The following is a 19752-nucleotide window of genomic DNA, read 5'->3' as shown; positions in this document are numbered from 1 at the left end:
TTCTTGTATGAAGTAAATGGGTTAATAGAGGTACTGTATAGCACAATAGACTTTGGTGGTTATTTGCTCAGATGTGATTTCTTGACTCTTTGTACCATATCTGATCCACCAAGTTGCGGTTTGTGAGCTACTTATTTTATCCACTTTTCTGGAGCAAAGAGGAATGGGGGACTTCATTAGGCCATATGCAATCTTCTTTAGAATACAGGACTTCCGAGTCTTTTGTACAAGATCCTGCTCATTCTATCAAGTTGGGAAATATGCCCCATTCCCATCAGGTGGGGAGATACCCTCAGCTTCAGATCCTTCACCCAATTCAATGTGAAACTATGGCTTTCACTTTCATTTAAGTGTCAGCATCTTTATTTATTAACTCTGTTACACCTATTATTTTTTTCTTTGGCTGTTTCCCCCTCTTTTCAGTCATAAAGAGGGAAAATAGCATTGTCCATTCAGTTCCCTTTTTTCCAGATATGAGAATATTGATGAGAAATCTCAGAATCTCGTCAACTCATCGGTATCACCTTTGGGAGAGAGGGGATGTCCTAGACTTGGTTTCTTTTCTTGGCCACCAGTTATTTATTTTTTTCTTTTAAAATTACCTTTAGGTACATCTGTTTCCATGTCAGATTGCTGTTGTAAATTTTTTGGATTAGCTTTTTTTTTTTCTTTTTTCATCTTTATTGGAGTATAATTTCTTTACAATGTTTACAGTTCAACAAAGTGAATCAGTTATATGTATACATATATCCCAATATCCCCTCCCTCCCACCCTCCCTATCCCACTGAGGGTAGTTGTACATGAAGACTCTTAAAAAGAGGGCAAAATCCCTTGATAAAGCAGTTTTGATGGTTTCTAATATATTTTTTTAATAGATCTTTATTGGAGTATAATTGCTTCACAATACTGTGTTAGTTTCTGTTGCACAACAAAGCAAATCAGCCATATGCATACACATGTCCCTATGTCCCCTCCCTCTTGAGCCTCCCTCTCATCCTCCCTATCCCACCCCTCTAGGTCATCTCAAAGCACCAAGCTGATCTCCCTGTGCTATGCAGCTGATTCCTCCAACTCCATTTTTCTCTCTCAACATTGCTTTGGCTATTCAGGGTCTTTTGTGTTTCCATACGAATTGTAAAATTTTTTGTTCTAATTCTGTGAAGAATGCCATTGGTAGCTTGATAGGGATTGCACTGAATCTGTAGATTGCTTTGGGTAGTATAGTCATTTTCACAATATTAATTCTTCCAGCCCAAGAACATGGTATATTTCTCCATCTGTTTATGTCATTTTTTATTTCTTTCATCAGTGTTTTATAGTTTTCTGAGTACAAGTCTTTCACCTCCTTAGGCAGGTTTATTCCTAGGTATTTTATTCTTTTTGTTGCAATGGTAAATGGGAGTGTTTCCTTAATTTCTCTTTCTGATTTTTTGTTGTTGGTGTATAGGAATGCCAGAGATTTCTGTGCATTAATTTTGTATCCTGCAACCTTACCAAATTCATTGATTAGTTCTAGTAGTTTTCTGGTGGCATCTTTAGGATTTTCTATGTATAGTATCATGTCATTGGCAAACAGTGACAGTTTTACTTCTTTTCCAATTTGTAGTCCTTTTATTTCTTTTCCTTCTCTGATTGCTGTGGCTAGGACTTCCAAACTATGTTGAATAAGAGTGGCGAGAGTGGACATCGTTGTATTGTTTCTGATCTTAGTGGAAATGCTTTCAGTTTTTCACCATTGAGTATGATGCTTGCTGTGGGTTTGTCATATATGGCCTTTATTATGTTGAGGTAGGTTCCCTCTATGCCCATTTTCTGGAGAGTTTTTATCATAAATGGGTGTTGAATTTTGTCAAAAGCTTTTTCTGCATCTATTGAGATGATCATATGGTTTTTATTCCTTAATATGTTAATGTGGTGTATCACATTGATTGATTTGCATATATTGAAGAATCCATGCATCCCTGGGATAAATCTCACTTGATCATGGTGTGTGATCCTTTTAATGTGCTGTTGGATTCTGTTTGCTAGTATTTTGTTCAGGATTTTTGCATCTGTGTTCATCAGTAACATCGGCCTATAGTTTTCTTTTTTTGTGATATCTTTTTCTGGTTTTGGTATCAGGGTGATGGTGGCTTCGTAGAATGAATTTGCGAGTGTTTCTCCCTCTGCAATTTTTTGGAGGAGTTTGAGAAGGATCAGTGTTAGCTTTTCTCTAAATGTTTGATAGGATTTGTCTGTGAAGCCATCTGGTCCTGGACTTTAGTTTGGTGGAAGATTTTTAATTACGGTTTCAATTTCATTACTTGTGATATGTCTGTTTATATTTTCTAATTCTTCCTGGTTCAGTCTTGGAAAATTGTACCTTTCCAAGAATTTGTCCATTTCTTCGTGGTTGTCTGTTTTATTGGCATATAGTTGTTTGTAGTAGTCTGTTATAATCCTTTGTATTTCTGCAGTGTCAGTTGTGGTTTCTCCTTTTTCATTTCTAATTTTATTGATTTGTGTCCTCTCCCTTTTTTTCTTGATGAGTCTGGCTAAGGGTTTATCAATTTTGTTTATCTTCTCAAAGAACCAGCTTTTAGTTGTATTGATCTTTGCTATTGTTTTCTTCATTTCTATTTCGTTTATTTCTGCTCTGATCTTTATGATTTCTTTCCTTCTACTGACTTTGCGTTTTCTTTGTTCTTCTTTCTCCAGTTGCTTTAAGTGTAGGGTTAGATTGTTTATTTGAGATTTTTCTTGTTTCTTGAGGTGAGATTGAATTGCTATAAAGTCCTCACTTAGAACTGCTTTTGCTGCACCCCATAGGTTTTGGGTCATCGTGTTTTTATTGTCATGTGTTTCTAGGTATTTTTAAATTTCTTCTTTGATTTCTTCAGTGATCTCTTGGTTATTTAGTAGCGCACTGTTTAGCCTCCATGTATTTGTGTTTTTTACAGTTTTTTTCCTGTAACCGATTTCCAATCTCATAGCACTGTGGTCAGAAAAGATGCTTGATACGATTTCAATTTTCTTAAATTTTCCGAGGCTTGATTTGTGACCCAAGATGTGATCTATCCTGGAGAATGTTCTGTGTGTACTTGAGAAGAAAGTGTATTCTGCCAGTTTGGGGTGGAATGTTCTGTAAATATCAATTAAATCTATCTGGTCTATTGTGTCATTTAAAGCTTGTGTTTCCTTATTTATTTTCTGTTTGGATGATCTGTCCATTGGTGTAAGTGGGGTGTTAAAGTCCCCTACTATTATTGTGTTACTGTTGATTTCTCCTTTCATGGTTGTTAGCATTTGCCTTATGTATTGAGGTGCTCCTGTATTGGGTACATAAACATTTATAATTGTTATATCTTCTTCTTGGATCGATCATTTGATCGTTATGTAGTGTCCCTCCTTATCTCTCATAACAGTCTTTATTTTAAAGTCTATTTTATCCGATACGAGTATTGCTACTCCAGCTTTCTTTTGATTTCCATTTGCATGCAATATCTTTTTCCATCCCTTCACTTTTAGTCTGTATGTGTCCCTAGGTCTGAAATGGGTGTCTTGTAGACAGCATATATATGGGTCTTATTTTTGTATCCATTCAGTAAGTCTGTGTCTTTTGGTTGAGGCATTTAATCCATTTATATTCAAGGTTATTATCGATATGTATGTTCCTATTACCATTTTCTTAATTGTTTTGGGTTTGTTTTTGTGGGTCTTTTTCTCTTGTGTTTCCTGCCTAGAGAAGTTTCTTTAGCATTTGTTGTAAAGCTGGTTTGGTGGTGCTGAATTCTCTTAGCTTCTGCTTGTGTCAAAAGCTTTTGACTTCTCCATCGAATCTGAATGAGATCCTTGCTAGGTAGAGTAATCTTGGTTGTAGGTTTTTCTCTTTCATCACATTAAGTATATCCTGCCACTCCCTTCTGGCCTGCAGAGTTTCCACTGAAAAATCAGCTGATAACCTTACGGGGACTACTTTATATGTTATTTTTGGGTTTTCCCTTGATGCTTTTAATATTTTTTCTTTGAATTTAATTTTTGTTAGTTTGATTAACATGTGTCTTGGTGTGTTTTTCCTAGGGTTTATCCTGTATGGGACTCTCTGTGCTTCCTGGACTTGGGTGACTATTTCCTTTCCCATGTTAAGGAAGTTTTCGACTGTGATCTCTTCAAATATTTTCTCAGACCCTTTCTTTTTCTCTTCTTCTTCTGGGACCCCTGTAATTCGAATGTTGGTGCATTTAGTGTTGTCCCAGAGGTCTCTGAGATTGTCTTCAATTCTTTTCATTCTTTATTCTGCTCCTTGGCAGTTACTTCCACCATTTTGTCTTCCAGCTCACTTATTCGTTCTTCTGCCTCCGTTATTCTATTATTCATTCCTTCTAGTGTATTTTTCATTTCAGTTATTGTGTTGTTCATCTCTGTTTGTTCTTTAGTTCTTCTAGATCTTTGTTAAACATTTCTTGTATTTTCTCAATCTGTGCCTCCATTCTATTTCTGAGATTCTGGGTCATCTTTACTATCATTACTCTGAATTCTTTTTCAGATAGATTGCCTATTTCCTCTTCATTTATTTGGTCTTATAGGTTTTTAGCTTGCTTCTTCATCTGTGACATATTTTTTTGCCATCTCATTTTTTTTTTTTTTTTATGAGTGGGATTGTGTTCCTGTCTTACTGGTTGTTTGGCTCAAGGCTTCTAACACTGGAGTTTGTAGGCTATTGGGTAGAGCTGGGTCTTGGTGCTGAGATGAGGAACTTTGTGAGACCTCACTCCAATGAATATTCCCTGGGGTCTGAAGTTCTCTGTTAGTCCAGTGGTTCAGATTCAGAGCTCCCACCGCAGCAGCTTTGGCCCAACCCCCAGCTCATGAACCAAGATCCCGCAAGTCGTGTGGGGTGGCAAAAAAAAAAAAAAAAAAAAAAAGAATAATAACAAAGTAAAAAATAAAATTAGACTAGGAAACTAACAGATAAGTTAGAAAGAATATAAAAATAAAAATATAGATGAATCAACAACCGGAAGGTACATCAGTACCACAACAGTAAAAAAGAGGAGGAGGGAAAAGAAAAAAAAGGGGGGGGAGGCCTTGGCTGTGGAGGGCGGGGCCTCAGCAAGGGTGAGATTTGGGCGGTGGGTGGGGCCTATGCTTAGGACCCACAGTGCTGGAAAAGGCCCTGAGGGCTGTGGGAGATGGGGCTTAGGCTCAAGGAACAGAAGGGGCCCAGGCGTGCCCCTCACCCCTGGTCTCAGAGGGCAGGGGACCTCACCTGGGAGCCCAGCAGGCTTCCTGGACTCGAGTTGGCAGGGCAATCGCCCTCCACTTCTCTCCTGTTCCTCCCTGAGGGCCCTCCCGCCTGCCTCTCCTGATCTCCCCGGCCTCCCTCCTATGCCCCCAGGACCCACGTGGCCTGGAGGGGGCGAACCGGCTTGGGAGCTCAGCAGGCTCCCCGGCCCAAGTGGGCCAGGTGACTGCTCTACGCTCCTCTCCCACTCTTCCCAGAGAGTCCCTCCCGCCTCCCTCTCCTGATCTCCCCGGCCTCAGGGGTGCCGACCCTGTCTGGCCTCCACTTCTCCTCCCCCCCCCAGTCCCCCCACGTCCTGCCGGTTCACTGTGGGGTTCCTCCCGTCTCCTTGGGCGTCAGAGTTCCCCACCAGTGGCCGCAGTCACCCTAGTTGTGGGGAGGTGCTAACTCTGCGTCTTCCCACGCTGCCATCTTGACTCTGCCTCTGGATTAGTTTTGACTTTTAAGAAAAACATCTCATTAAGTATTCAGTATTTTGTGATGGAAACTCTGTATTATAGCTTTACTCTGTTACCTTAACCCAAGAGTCAGCTACTGAATATTTAGACTTGCTTTTGTAGGGACTGTTTGTTTCTTCTTGTCCCTGTAGCTGAGTATATAATACAGTTTTGGGTTTTCCTGTTTACCATTATTATTAAGAACTACTGGCAGTGTCTCAAATTTTGTATGCTATTGTTAGCAAAATGCTGAAATAAAATTGCCTCAACTCCCTTTTTAAGATTTCCTGAAACAAAAGTTTGTCCTTTCTCATTATTTACTAGCTACCTATTTCCAATTTAATTTTTAAAAATCTGCTTAAACATCTCTGCTTTCTTATTCTTTATCCTTCCTCTGTTTTCATTCTTTTAAAAAAACATGCTTTTCCCTACTAATCTCAAAATTCACCTTTCAAAAAAGGTTTACCAGGCTTCCCTGGTGGCGCAGTGGTTGAGAATCTGCCTGCCAATGCAGGGGACACGGGTTCGAGCCCTGGTCTGGGAAGATCCCACATGCCGCGGAGCAACTGGGCCCGTGAGCCACAACTACTGAGCCTGCGCGTCTGGAGCCTGTGCTCCGCAACAAGAGAGGCCGCGATAGTGAGAGGCCCGCGCACCGTGATGAAGAATGGCCCCCGCTTGCCGCAACTAGAGAAAGCCCTTGCACAGAAACAAAGACCCAACACAGCCATAAATAAATAAAAATAAAATAAATTTAAAGCTGCAGTCTCTATTAAAAAAAAAAATTAAAAAAAAAAAGATTTACCATACTCACATTCTATCTCCTGTGCCTCTGAAGTATTTGTCATGAGTAAATAGGAGCAGAGTAATAAAGTGGAATAATAGAGGTGCTGTATGTAGTGGATGCTGTGGTGTTTCCCATATTCCCGCTTCAAGATCAAGGCACTTATTCCCTCTGCAGCTGGGAGACTTGGTGCCCGAGGGGTCTCAGCTGAGTTCTTCTCTTCAAATTCCCAACAGCTAAAGAAAGCCTCTTTACCTAAGATCATGCCCCCTCCCTGAGAGAACCTACTTTCAGTGACTTATGGAAGTGGGCCGTCCCCTTTGCTTCAAGGCAGGACAACTGTGAAGAGCCATTCCAGCCCCAGAGCTCCTAGTAGCATTGGCTGAGGCCTCTGCTGCAAACGCATCACAGTTTAATTTCTCCCTTGGCCCAGTCCTGCCTCCCTCGCTACTCCCAGATGTGGTTTCTGAGAGTACTCCCTAATGAATCCCCTCGTACAAATCTGGGTCTGGGAGTCTGTTTCCTGGGGAATCCAACCTACAACAATGGCTTTGCCTCAAGATTTACGATATAGGACAAAGATACGTACATAAATGAGGAAAGAATTATAAAGCAAATGGGACAAAATGTTAACAGTTGGTGGATCTGGATGAGAATTCTTTGTGCTATTCTTGCATCTTTTCTGTAAGTTTGCTCCAAGATAGTGAAGTTGTTAAGGTTCCAAACTCATGGTTCTGCAAAAGTTAAATATAAACTTAATCACTATGAGACTTTGAAATCTTATTAGTTCTTCATTAGCCCACTGAATATTTTCTGTGGTAGATATACTTGTTCATTTTTAAAAGTTAATTTTGTTAGGTAAATGACTTAGTTTACTTCAATTACACCTAAAAGGACGCTGTCAATACATAGCAACAATGTCTATTAGATGCTAAATAATACATAGAACAGTTTGGGTATTGATGAAGGGTTTCAACGCCAAAATGTGCTGTCAGGTTGTTAACGTCTGATAGTTTGAACGTCAGTTTGATATCTCATCTAAGAAATATCAAAGGGTTCACCAGTTCTGCTTTGTGGTATTATCTCGTGATACAGGCTCAGTGAGATCTATAGCTTCTCTCCAGATAGCTTCTGCCAAGTACCTACAGCCGTGGTATCTAAGCACTCATCTTTGAATGACTCAATAGCATCGCTTCCTGAAGCATCTGTGCTTTTTCCTTTGAGGTTTCTCATTCACATGCTGGTCCTCCTTGACTGTGACTTCACAGTCTTGATTGATAAATAGCTTGTGATATACAAGGTACTTCATTTCCATTAAGGAACTAAATGTGTGAAGTGTGTTCTCCCCCTCCACTTGCTTGTGAAAACCCAGAAAGCAATGTTGTGTAATCACCTAATTTAATTAAGCACACCTCACTTCCAGTGTTGTGCTGATGCTAAAAAAAAATTTCTAAATGAATTTCTGTAGACTCACTATATTCTAACTGCCTTCCTTCTTGCTCCATAAGATAATTTATTATAGGCTTATAACGTTTTAGCTATTCTAGGCTAAAATGCATCTCCAAATATGCGAGATATTTTTTTCTTTCACAATCCTTACTATTCTTCAGTCTTCCTCACACTTTACTTCACGATTGACTTCCTGAAATTTTTATTAATCTACTTCTGTGATGTGTAAAACTTAAGTCCATATCATTTCAAGGATAATTTGTTGCTGAATGCTCAAAGAGTGATAATAAAGATAGTTCCTCATTAAATCACTTGAAAGTACATAGATGATCTAAGCCTCAAACTACTGCTGTTTGCCAGTATTACTTATAAAATCTCCAAGTCCAGAATAAGCTCATTTTAATTATTCATTTTCATGTGAAGTTACAAGAAAATGAAAAGTTAGAGCCATAAATGCAAAGTTCTTATTCTTCAGCATCTTTGTCTTATATCATACTTGCTCCTTTTGCCCATGTAGTTCCTTCTGCTTGGAATAATTTCTCCCTCTGTATTTATCAGGATCCTAGCCATCCTTCAAAGCCTTCTTCACATTTTACTTCCTGTTTGAGGCTCTTTCTGATTACTCTGGTACACATTGATTTTTTTTCCTCAGAATTTCTATTCCTAAAGTCAGTTATTTTAAGAAAGTTTGGCCTGTAATTGTTTTCCTCTAATTTTTTCCTACAAGTCTGTATGTTAGACTTATCTCACTAGTCAGGCTATAAACTTTTTGAAGGCAAGGACCAGGCTATTTTTCTTATATAATTCCTCAAATGACTTTGAAAAATTATATGCCTCCTGACACATTTTTAACTGACATGTGAAATTTTGTCTTAACTATAGTAAATGCAAAGGATATAATTCAAAATATTGACATTAAAGACAAAAGCAAAGAAAACAAGCAAAACTGTTTCATGAGTCTTTTAAGAGCATCCAAAGGAATATAAATACTATTGTGATTCATATCTGTAGTCATTCATTTGAAACAATACATGGTCTTCTTTAATTATTGGACATTGTACATCATTCCCTTTTCTCCTTGAAGTCATATTTCTATTCCACATCCCTCACAGAATTTTATCCTGATAGAAAGTATGTTTATGCTTGAAAGTTGTCTCTACATAAAATATGTATATAAATTGAAATTATTTTTCTAAATTGTCTGTGACCAGAGGCTTTAAGTGGTAAAGTAGTTCTTCTAGATTGACTTAACCGTTACAGTTATTTTTAGTACACAGTCGATCAAAACCACATAAATGGGGGCTTCCCTTGTGGCGCAGTGGTTAAGAATCCGCCTGCCAATGCAGGGTATACGGGTTCGAGCCCTGGTCCGGGAAGATCCCACATGCCACGGAGCAACTAAGCCCACGTGCCACAACTACTGAGCCTGCGCTCTAGAGCCCACGTGCCACAACTACTGAGCCCACGTGCCACAACTATTGAAGCCTGTGCGCCTAGAGCCCGTGCTCTGCAACAAGAGAAGCCACCTCAATGAGATGCCCGTGCACTGCAACAAAGAGTAGCCCCCGCTTGACGCAACTAGAGAAAGCCCATGCGCAGCAACAAAGACCCAATGCAGCCAAAAATAAATAAATAAATAAATTTTAAAAGAAGAAACAACCACATAAATGTGGTTAAGTACTTATTGAACATAAAGAATACAATTTTATTGGAAAGACATATTTTTTATGAGCTACATGGAACTGTTCATTTACCCATATATGAATATTACTTATTGCTTGAAATAAACAGGGTTTGTAAATTCTGTTTCTGTTTTACATTTTTAGAGATGTAAATGCTGAGAAGATTTGTTCACCTAAAATTGGGTGGGAATAGAAGGTGTTTCATTATAGCAATGTCAATCAATTTTATGAACTCTTTCCAAATAATATGCCAAAAATTATATAGTGATTTATTATAAAAATGTTTTTCATCTCTTGTCAACTGTTAACTTGATTAGATCTTTCTTTAATGTTGTTGAAAGCAAAGGATTGGAAACACCCCACTTAGAAAAAGATTTGTTAAACAGTCATTGGGAGCAATTTACGTTCTCGATTTCTGGAAATAATACCAAAAACCTTTTGCTAAAATTTATCAAATGACTATTAATTATTCTGGTTATATATTTTTTTTAAACATCTTTATTGAAGTATAATTGCCTTACAATGGTGTGTTAGCTTCTGCTTTATAACAAAGTGAATCAGTTATACATATACAATATGTTCCCATTTCTCTTCCCTCTTGCATCTCCCTCCCTCCCACCCTCCGCATCCCACCCCTCTAGGTGGTCACAAAGCACCGAGCTGATCTCCCTGTGCTATGCGGCTGCTTCCCACTAGTTATCTATTTTACATTTGGTAGTGTATATATGTCCATGACACTCTCTCACCCTGTCACATCTCACCCCACCCCCTCCCCATATCCTCAAGTCCATTCTCTAGTAGGTCTGTGTCTTTATTCCCGTCTTGCCACTAGGTTCTTCATGGCCTTTTTTTTTTTTTTTTTTCCTTAGATTCCGTATATATGTGTTAGCATACTGTATTTGTTTTTCTCTTTCTGACTTACTTCACTCTGTATGACAGACTCTAACTCCATCCACCTCATTACAAATACCTCCATTTCATTTCTTTTTATGGCTGAGTAATATTCCATTGTATATATGTGCCACATCTTCTTTATCCATTCATCTGTCGATGGACATTTAGGTTGCTTCCATGTCCTGGCTATTGTAAATAGAGCTGCAATGAACATTTTGGTACATGACTCTTTTTGACCTATGGTTTTCTCAGGGTATATGCCCAGTAGTGGGATTGCTGGGTCGTATGGTAGTTCTATTTGTAGTTTTTTAAGGAACCTCCATACTGTTCTCCATAGTGGCTGTATCAATTTACATTCCCACCAACAGTGCAAGAGTGTTCCTTTTCCTCCACACCCTCTCCAGCATTTATTGTTTCTAGATTTTTTGATGATGGCCATTCTGACTGGTGTGAGATGATATCTCATTGTAGTTTTGATTTGCATTTCTCTAATGATTAATGATGTTGAGCATTCTTTCATGTGTCTGTAGGCCATCTGTATATCTTCTTTGGAGAAATGTCTATTTAGGTCTTCTGCCCATTTTTGGATTGGGTTGTTGGTTTTTTGGTTATTGAGCTGCATGAGCTGCTTGTAAATCTTGGAGATTAATCCTTTGTCAGTTGCTTCATTTGCAAATATTTTCTCCCATTCTGAGGGTTGTCTTTTGGTCTTGTTTATGGTTTCCTTTGCTGTGCAAAAGCTTTTAAGTTTCATTAGGTCCCATTTGTTTATTTGTGTTCTTATTTCCATTTCTCTGGGAGCTGGGTCAAAAAGAATCTTGCTGTGATGTATGTCATAGAGTGTTCCGCCTATTCTGGTTACATTTAAATTTAACCCAATATACTCAGAATGTGTGGGAAAAATAAAATGTGTGGAAAAAATAAAAACTCTAATTGCAGTGTACCCGTCAATACAAAAGTTTTTGAGAAAATGATTTTATTGTGTCATATGCTTTAAATGAATTTTCATCAGGTCTTCAGAACTGCAGATTTGTTTCATTCAATTATTGGAGAATATTTACCATATTTACCTAGTTGTCAAAGTCGGCCCTCATTGTGAAAACAAGCAGTAGAATCAGATTTAAAGTTTCTTTCAGAAAACATCTAACTTTATTTAAATAAACTTGTAACCAGACATCACTCTGGTTGTATTTCACACTCCTCAGTTTTCTTAAGATAAATAGCTAAGGCATGAAGCCTTGCCCTAAGTACGTTGCGTTGGTGAAATAAGGTGCCCCTGCCTCTGGTGCTTTCTCTGCTCTTCTCTCATGGGACTCTTCCTCAGGAATGATGCATTCTTCGACAGTACTGGGGGATGGAAAGCACAAGGACATTAGATGAAACTTATCAACTGTCCTGCTCCTCCACACTGTGATATATCTGAATACCACACATCCTGGTGTGGACCAAAAGAACTGCTGCTTGTGCCATGCTTTGCGATGAAAAGAAATAGGTGTAAGACAGGACAAACTTTGAAGCTCTACTTTCGATTTTTCGTGCCTTGATTAAAGGAAGCTTCCCTATACTGGTCTTTTTTACTAGTGTTTGGTGCCTTCGAGACAATTATGCTTGTATCTTAAGGGAAGATGCAGCATAATATGATGGGTAAAGAAAATGTCTTTCAAAAAAAAAAAAAAAAGAAAATGTCTTTGAAAAAAAAAAAAAGAAAATGTCTTTCAAAAAAAAAAAAAAAAGAAAATGTCTTTGAAAAAAAAAAAAAAAGAAAATGTCTTTCTTTGTAAAGTGGGAGAAAGTTGATTATGAAAGGGAAAGGGGAAAGAACCAGCCAGATGCTTCTGCACAGTTGCATTCTCAGGCAGATCAGTGTTTGGTAAGAATATATACAGAACTTGGGCATCTGGAAATTGAGTCCTTTAAAGCTATCTATGCCCATAAAGCTATCTATGTACTTAGACTTGGGAAGTCTTCAAGTACCCCCAGAGGTGTGCATATACCAGTTTGAAGATAGATTTCTTATGCTTTTTGTTGTCCCCAATAATATGCTGAAATATAGTTGCTGCTCATACTTTTGTTTACATAGTAATTAACATAGGAAGGAAAGTGATATGAAGACTACAAAAACATTAAATTCAGCAAAAACATATAAACAGATATATCAGCTTATCTTCACTGGCATTTCTTTTCTGTTTAAATTTTTAAGTTTTGTTTAAAAGTTTCTTTTTATAAAATAATCTACACATTTCTGACTAATTTTGCCTAGAACACATGAAATTCACACTGCAGTAATAAAGTTCTTTTAAATATTATTAGAATAATTATAATTGTCATTCCTGCTTTGCTAAAATTTCATTTGAGTAACTTTCACTTTCAAACTCTATTTTCTACACTATATTATACTTTATTTTAAAAAATGTTTCAAATAATAAAACTTAAAATTGAATCATTGATGGGAGAAAGGGCTAGAATTGAATTTGTATTTTTAAAATTTGTCTGAACTTGTCAATTATGATAAAGGGATATATTAAATGATTAATATTCATAGGTAACCATTGGCACATGATGTATATTTTGTAGACAAAGTGGATCTTCAGAAGTGATTAACTTAAAAATTGTGAGCTAACGTGAAAACATTACTCTTTTCTGTCAAAGTAAAATCTTAGCTTTATGTTGTTGACAGAAAACACTTCCAAGGCAGGATTGAAACAAGAGCAGTGTCAAGACATTCAGCTGCCTAGCAGAACTGTGTTGTCCCAGGAAACACTACCCGTCAAGATTAATGCTTGGAAATCAACAGAGGTAAGTCATTATAGTAGTTTCCTATTGCTGCTCTAACAAATTACCACAAACTTTGTGCCTTAAATCAACACAAATGTAGTATTTTAGAGTTCTATGTGTTAGAAGTCTGACCCAGGTCTCACTGTCCCAGAATCAAGGTGTCTGCAGGGCTGTATTCCTTTCTGGAGGCCCTATGGGAGAATTTGTTTTCTTGCTTTTTCCAGCTTCGTGTGTTCTAAGAGAAACTGTGCTTGTCTTTTAACTTTGTTTTTGATGTCTTCTGTTATACAGAAATTTAAATAAGAATAAGGTTAAATTAAAGTTTTCCTTTATAGTTCGTGCTTTTTTTTTTTTTTTAAAGTATTTATTTATTTATTTATGGCTGTGTTGGGTCTTCGTTTCTGTGCGAGGGCTTTCTCTAGTTGTGGCAAGCGGGGGCCACTCTTCATCGCGGTGCGCGGGCCTCTCACTGTCGCGCCCTCTCTTGTTGCGGAGCACAGCCTACAGACGCGCAGCCTCAGCGGTTGTGGCTCATGGGCCCAGTTGCTCCGCGGCATGTGGGATCTTCCCAGACCAGGGCTCGAACCCACGTCCCCTGCATTGCCAGGCAGATTCTCAACCACTGCGCCACCAGGGAAGCCCTATAGTTCGTGCTTTTTAAAATCTTATTTAAGAAATTCTTTTTTTGGGACTTCCCTGGTGGCGCAGTGGTTAAGACTCACGCTCCCAATGCAGGGGGCCCTGGTTCAATCCCTGGCCAGGGAACTAGATCCCACGTGCATGCTGCAACTAAGAGTTCACATGCCACAGCTAAGGAGCCGGCTAGCTGCAACTAAGGAGCCTGCCTGCCTCAACTAAAGACCTGGCGCTACCATAAAAAAAAAAAAGAGTAAAAATTGAACTACTGTGGGTAAATAAAAATTGCATATGTTTAAAAAAAAAAAAGAAATTCTTTTTTTAATCCTAATATAATAAAGGTGTCTTATTTTTTCTTCCAATGTTCAAATTTTATGCCCTCTAGAATTTTACTATATAGTGTAAGATAGGGGTCTTATTTTATTTGTCCCCCTGTGGATAAGCTATATTTAATTTTTTGAACAGTCCATCTTTCTCTATGCATTAAAAAAAGTTTTTATTGCAAGATAATTATAGACTTATAGGATGTTGCAGAAACAGTACAGAGTCCCATGTACCCTTCACCCAGCTTTCCCCTGTGTTGACTTCTATATAGCTGTAGTACAATATCAAAATCAGGAAATAAACGTTGGCATGTTATGCTAACTAGACTACAGACCTTATTCAGTTTTCAAATTTTCAATTCAGTATTCATTTTTTTAACCTGCATCGTGTGTGTATGTGTGTGGGTTCTATGTAATTTCATCCTAAGTATAGATTCCTATAACCAGCACCAAAATCAAGATACAGAACTGTTCTATCACCACAAAAGAAGTTCCTCATGCTATTCACCCCGTCCCACTCCTCCCAACCCCGTATATGGGCAACCACTAATCTTTTCTCCATCTCTATTGTTTTGTTATTTCTAGAATGTTGTGTAAATGGACTCAGACTGTACATAACTTTTTGAGATAGATTTTTTTTTTCACTCAGCATAATGCTCTTGAGATCCACTCAGGTTGTTGCATGAATCAATAATTCATGCCTTTTTATGATTAAGTAGCATCCCATAGTATAGATGTACCAGAGTTTATTCAACCATTCACCCACTGAAGGATAGTTGAGTGTTTCCAGTTTGGGGCTGTTTATGAATAAAGCTGCTGTGAACATTTGTGTACAGGTTTTTGTATGTGAAGTTTTCATATATCTGTGATAAATGTCCAAGAGTGCGCTTGCTGGATTGCATGGTAAGTGCATACTAAGTTTTTTAAGAAACTGTCAAACGGTTTTCCAGTGTGGCTGTACCGTCTTACATCCACCAGCAGTGTATGAGAGATCCAGTTTCTCTGCATTCTCACCAACTTTTGGTATTACCACTATTTTTATTTTAGTTATTCTACTCGGTTTCTTGTGAGATCTCATTGTGGTTTTAATTCGTGTGTCCCAAATGGCTAATGATATTGAACATCTTTTTATGTGCTTATTTGTACCATCATAACTTCTCTTTGGTTAAATATATATATTCATATTTTTTGCCCATTTTCTAATTAGGTTGTTTTTTACCATTGAGTTTTGAGAATTCTTCATTTATTCTGGATTCAAGTCCTTTGTCAGAGAGGTGACCTGCATATATTTTCTTCCAGTCTGTGGCTTGTCTTTTCTTTTTAACAATATCTTAACAGAGCAACAGTTTTAAATTTTGGTGAAGTCCAATTTATCAATTTTTTATTTTGTGGATCGTGCTTTTGGTGTCATATCTAAGAACTCTTTGTCTAACCCAAGGTTGTGTAGATTTTCTCCTAAAAGCTTTATAGTTTCATGCTTTACATTTAGGTCTGTGATCTATTTTGATTTAATTTTTGTATAAGGTGTGAAGTATAGGTTGAGGTTTAAAAAAAAAAATTTCTTTTCCCTACAGATATCCAATTGTTTCAACACCATTGTTGAAAAGACTTAAATTTTACTCTAATATGCTTAAGTGTGATTTTCTTTCTCTCTCTTCTTTGTCACCCAATGAGACTTTCCAGTGGGAGGTCTTTCATCTTTATTTAATTCTGAGACAGTTATCTCTGGTTCAAATATTTCTTACTGTTTATTTTCATTTTCTCTCTTTCTTATCTGGGCTCTTCTTATCTGGATATTAGTAATTCTCTTTCTATCTTCATATCTCTTAACTTTTCTTTACAGTTCCTATTTATTGTTTTCTTTTTTCTTCTTCTAGAGTTTCTCAATCTGATCTTCCAGTTTAATAATTTGTTCTCAGCTATGTTCATTCCACTGTTTATTCCATCTGTGTTCTCTATTTCAACATTCTGTTTTTACATTTGATATTTAATATTTCTATTTCATTCTTTTTATTGTGTTTTTTCCTGTTTCATATTGCTTATCCCTTTCCTTATTTATTTTAGTATGTGTATTAAGTTTATTTTAACTTCTTGGTCCATCTTTTCTAATATCTGCGCTTCTGAAGAAACGTGTAATTCAGTTTTTTTTAAAAAGTTTTGATCCTCAAATGACTGGTTACCCCTCGGGGTTACGGCTGCTCTGTCTAGGATTGCTAGAGGTCGGACCTTAGTCTGTGTCAGCCCTATCAGCTTAAGTGGAATGTAGGGGAAGTGGACTCTAGGGTGGAGAGCACCTCTCTCCCCTCCCCGCTCCCTCCAAGAATACCAGAGTTAATCATTCATCACTCTGAGGATCAATGCCTCAAATTAGATCTTTATCCTTAGCACCCCAAGAAGAAGCAGCTTTAGAGGGAGGCACTCCTTAAATTGTAAACCATCTGCCCTGGGGGATTGGAAAAGGAAGTGTGAAGAAACATCTTCTCAAGCCTACCTAGTCAGTCCCCACTGAGTGTTCTTACCTCCTCGGGGCTTCTGCACTCACCGGAAGCACTACCTCCCGAGTTTAGCTCTCTGACTCACAGCAGGTGCGCAGGCAGGTTCCAAGGCAGTGAGTGGGCAGTAATTCCGCCAACTCCTTCCTTATTTTATTCAACCATTGCACAGGCCACCTTCTGCCCCAGGCTGAAGCCAACTAGACACCCTCACCCCCCTCACACACAAACATACCAGTTCAGAATAGCCACGCCATCTCCCCTGCAGCCCCTCATGGTTTTCTTCTCATTTTTAAAAAAATTTTTATTGGGGTATAGTTGATTTACAATGTTGTATTAGTTTCAGGTGTACAGCAAAGTGAATCTGTTATACATACACATGTATCCAACTATTTTTTGGACTCTTTTCCCATATAGGCCATTACAGAGTATTGAGTAGAGCTCCCTGTGCCATACAGTAGGTCCTTATTCATCATCTATTTTATATATAGTAGTGTGTGTGTGTGTCAATCCCAGTCTTCCAATTTACCCTTCTCCCCCTTACCGCCCAGTTAACCATAAGTTTATTTTCTACATCTGTAACTCTATTTCTGTTTTGTAGATCAGTTCATTTGTAGCCTTTTTTTTAGATTCCACATATAAGCAATATCATATGATATTTGCCTTCCTCTGTCTGACTTCACTCAGTATGACAATCTTTAGGTCCATCCATGTTGCTGCAAATGGCATTATTTTGTTCTTTTTTATGGCTGAGTAATATTCCATTGTACTGTATATACATACCACATCTTCTTTATCCATTCCTCTGTTGATGGATATTTAGGTTGCTTCCATGTCCTGGCTATTGTAAATAGTGCTGCAATGAACATTGGGGTACATGTTTCTTTTCAAATTATGGTTTTCTCTGGATAAATGCACAGGAGTGGGATTGTAGGATCATATGGTTTTAGTTTCAGTTTTTTAAGGAAACTCCATACTGTTCTCCCTAGTGACTGTACCAGTGTAGGAGTAGTACACTGTAGTATAGGAGGGTTCCCTTTTCTCCACACCCTCTCCAGCATTTATTGTTTGTAGATTTTTTTGATGATTGTCATTCTGACCAGTGTGAGGTGATACCTCATTGTAGTTTTGATTTGCATTTCTCTAATAATTAGTGATGTTGAGCATCTTTTCATGTGCTTTTTAACCATCTGTATGTCTTCTTTGGAGAAATGTCTATTTAGATCTTCATCCCATATACCTAGGAATAAACCTACCTAAGGAGGCAAAAGACCTATACTCAGAAAACTATAAGATACTGATGAAAGAAATAAAAGATGACACAAACAGATGGAGAGATATACCATGTTCTTGGATTGGAAGAATCAATATTGTTAAAATGACTATACTACCCAAAGCAATTTACAGATTCAATGCAATCCTTATCAAATTACCAATGGCATTTTTCACAGAATTAGAACAAAAAATTCTTCTCATTTTGATGTCGTCCCTTTATAGTATCTCCAAGCTTGATCCTGAGGGAGGGGGCCACTGAATCAGAACTGGAACCTGCTCTGTTCTTCAGTGTTCTCTGACCTTCCCAGGCATGTACCTACTTACTTCTATTTGTACTTTCACATAAGAACACACATCTTTAATTCTGGCATATATAGCTCCTCAAATAATATTTTTTTCTCTATTTCCTTGAAAATTTTTTTTTCTGCTTAATTTCTTTTAGGTATATATTGGGCCACTTAATGTCTCATTTTCTATGTCTTTCAACTGCTTTATTTTATTAAAATTTTTATTGAAATATAGTTGATGTGCAATATTATGTTAGTTTCAGGTATACTACCTAGTGATTTGACATTTGCATACATTATGAAATAATTACCATGTTAAGTCTAGTAACCATCTGTCCCCAACAACTGCTTTTAAAAGTAGTTTTTTGTAAAAAAAAAAAAAAAAAAAAGGTCATGAAGAACCTAGGGGCAGGACGGGAATAAAGATGCAGACCTACTAGAGAATGGACTTGAGGACAGAGGGAGGGGGAAGGGTAAGCTGGGACAAAGTGAGAGAGTGGCATGTACATATATACACTACCAAATGTAAAACCGATAGCTAGTGGGAAGCAGCCGCAGAGCACAGGGAGATCAGCTCGGTGCTTTGTGACCACCTAGAGGGGTGGGATAGGGAGGGTGGGAGGGAGGGAGATGCAAGAGGGAAGAGATATGGGGATACATGTATATGTATAGCTGATTCACTTTGTTATAAAGCAGAAACTAACACACCATTGTAAAGCAATTATATTCCAATAAAGATGTTAAAAAAAAAAAACTTTAAAAAAAAAAAGTAGTTTTTTGTTTCATTATGTCTCCATGCTGCATTTTAGGTAATTAATCAGAACGATCTTCCAGTTCATTTTCTTCTCCTTTCACCTCTGTCCACTCTAGAATTTTCCCGGTCCATTAAGTGTTTTATTTTGATAGCTATTGCATTGCTTTTTTACAGGATATTCATTTGTACTTATTTCATCTCTGCCTGTCTTGGCCTCTTGTTTTTTTTATTCCTTTAAATTAATGCTATCCTTTCCATTTTCTTTTTGAGAACTAAATATACTTAGTTTTATATGCTTTTTAGATTTCTTAGTTTCATTTTGTCAGGAGTGGGTTCAGTTTCTTTCTGTGTTTTGGAATACTGGTTTGTAAGCTCTCCTTGAGTGGCTCAAGTTTTTTATCTTTCTTTTTCTCTGAGTGTCCTTAACCTTTCCTGCCTAACAGTTTTTCATTTGCCTCCTCCTGACACCTGGGACTACGTAGCACATTCAGAACCTACCCGGGCAGCTTGGGGCTCCTTTCTTTTGCTCGTGTCAGAGATATTGCAGATCTGGCCCCCAGACCAAAGGATGCTGTGGCTCAGTTGCTAGTGAAGTTTAGTCTGTGTCTTCTCGCCTGCTTGTGTACTACTTCCAGAAGCCATAGTCCCGGGCTGTGACTGATGCCAGGTTATTTCAGCT

At 37.8% G+C, this 19752-nt stretch overlaps 1 protein-coding gene across 1 annotated transcript in view; it reads left to right on the top strand.

Moving 5' to 3' along the window:
• Window positions 1–19752, top strand: part of ENTHD1 (ENTH domain containing 1) — a 107795-nt gene that overhangs the window by 27466 nt on the left and 60577 nt on the right. The window contains exon 3 of the mRNA XM_068561872.1: window positions 13209–13327. Coding sequence (XP_068417973.1) covers window positions 13209–13327 — 119 coding nt within the window. The remainder of the gene's footprint in view (window positions 1–13208; window positions 13328–19752) is intronic.

This window comes from Eschrichtius robustus, chromosome 13 (genome assembly GCF_028021215.1).
Source record: "Eschrichtius robustus isolate mEscRob2 chromosome 13, mEscRob2.pri, whole genome shotgun sequence".
In the NCBI taxonomy this organism is placed as follows: Eukaryota; Metazoa; Chordata; class Mammalia; order Artiodactyla; family Eschrichtiidae; genus Eschrichtius; species Eschrichtius robustus.
This window is presented reverse-complemented; position numbering and strand designations above follow the sequence as displayed.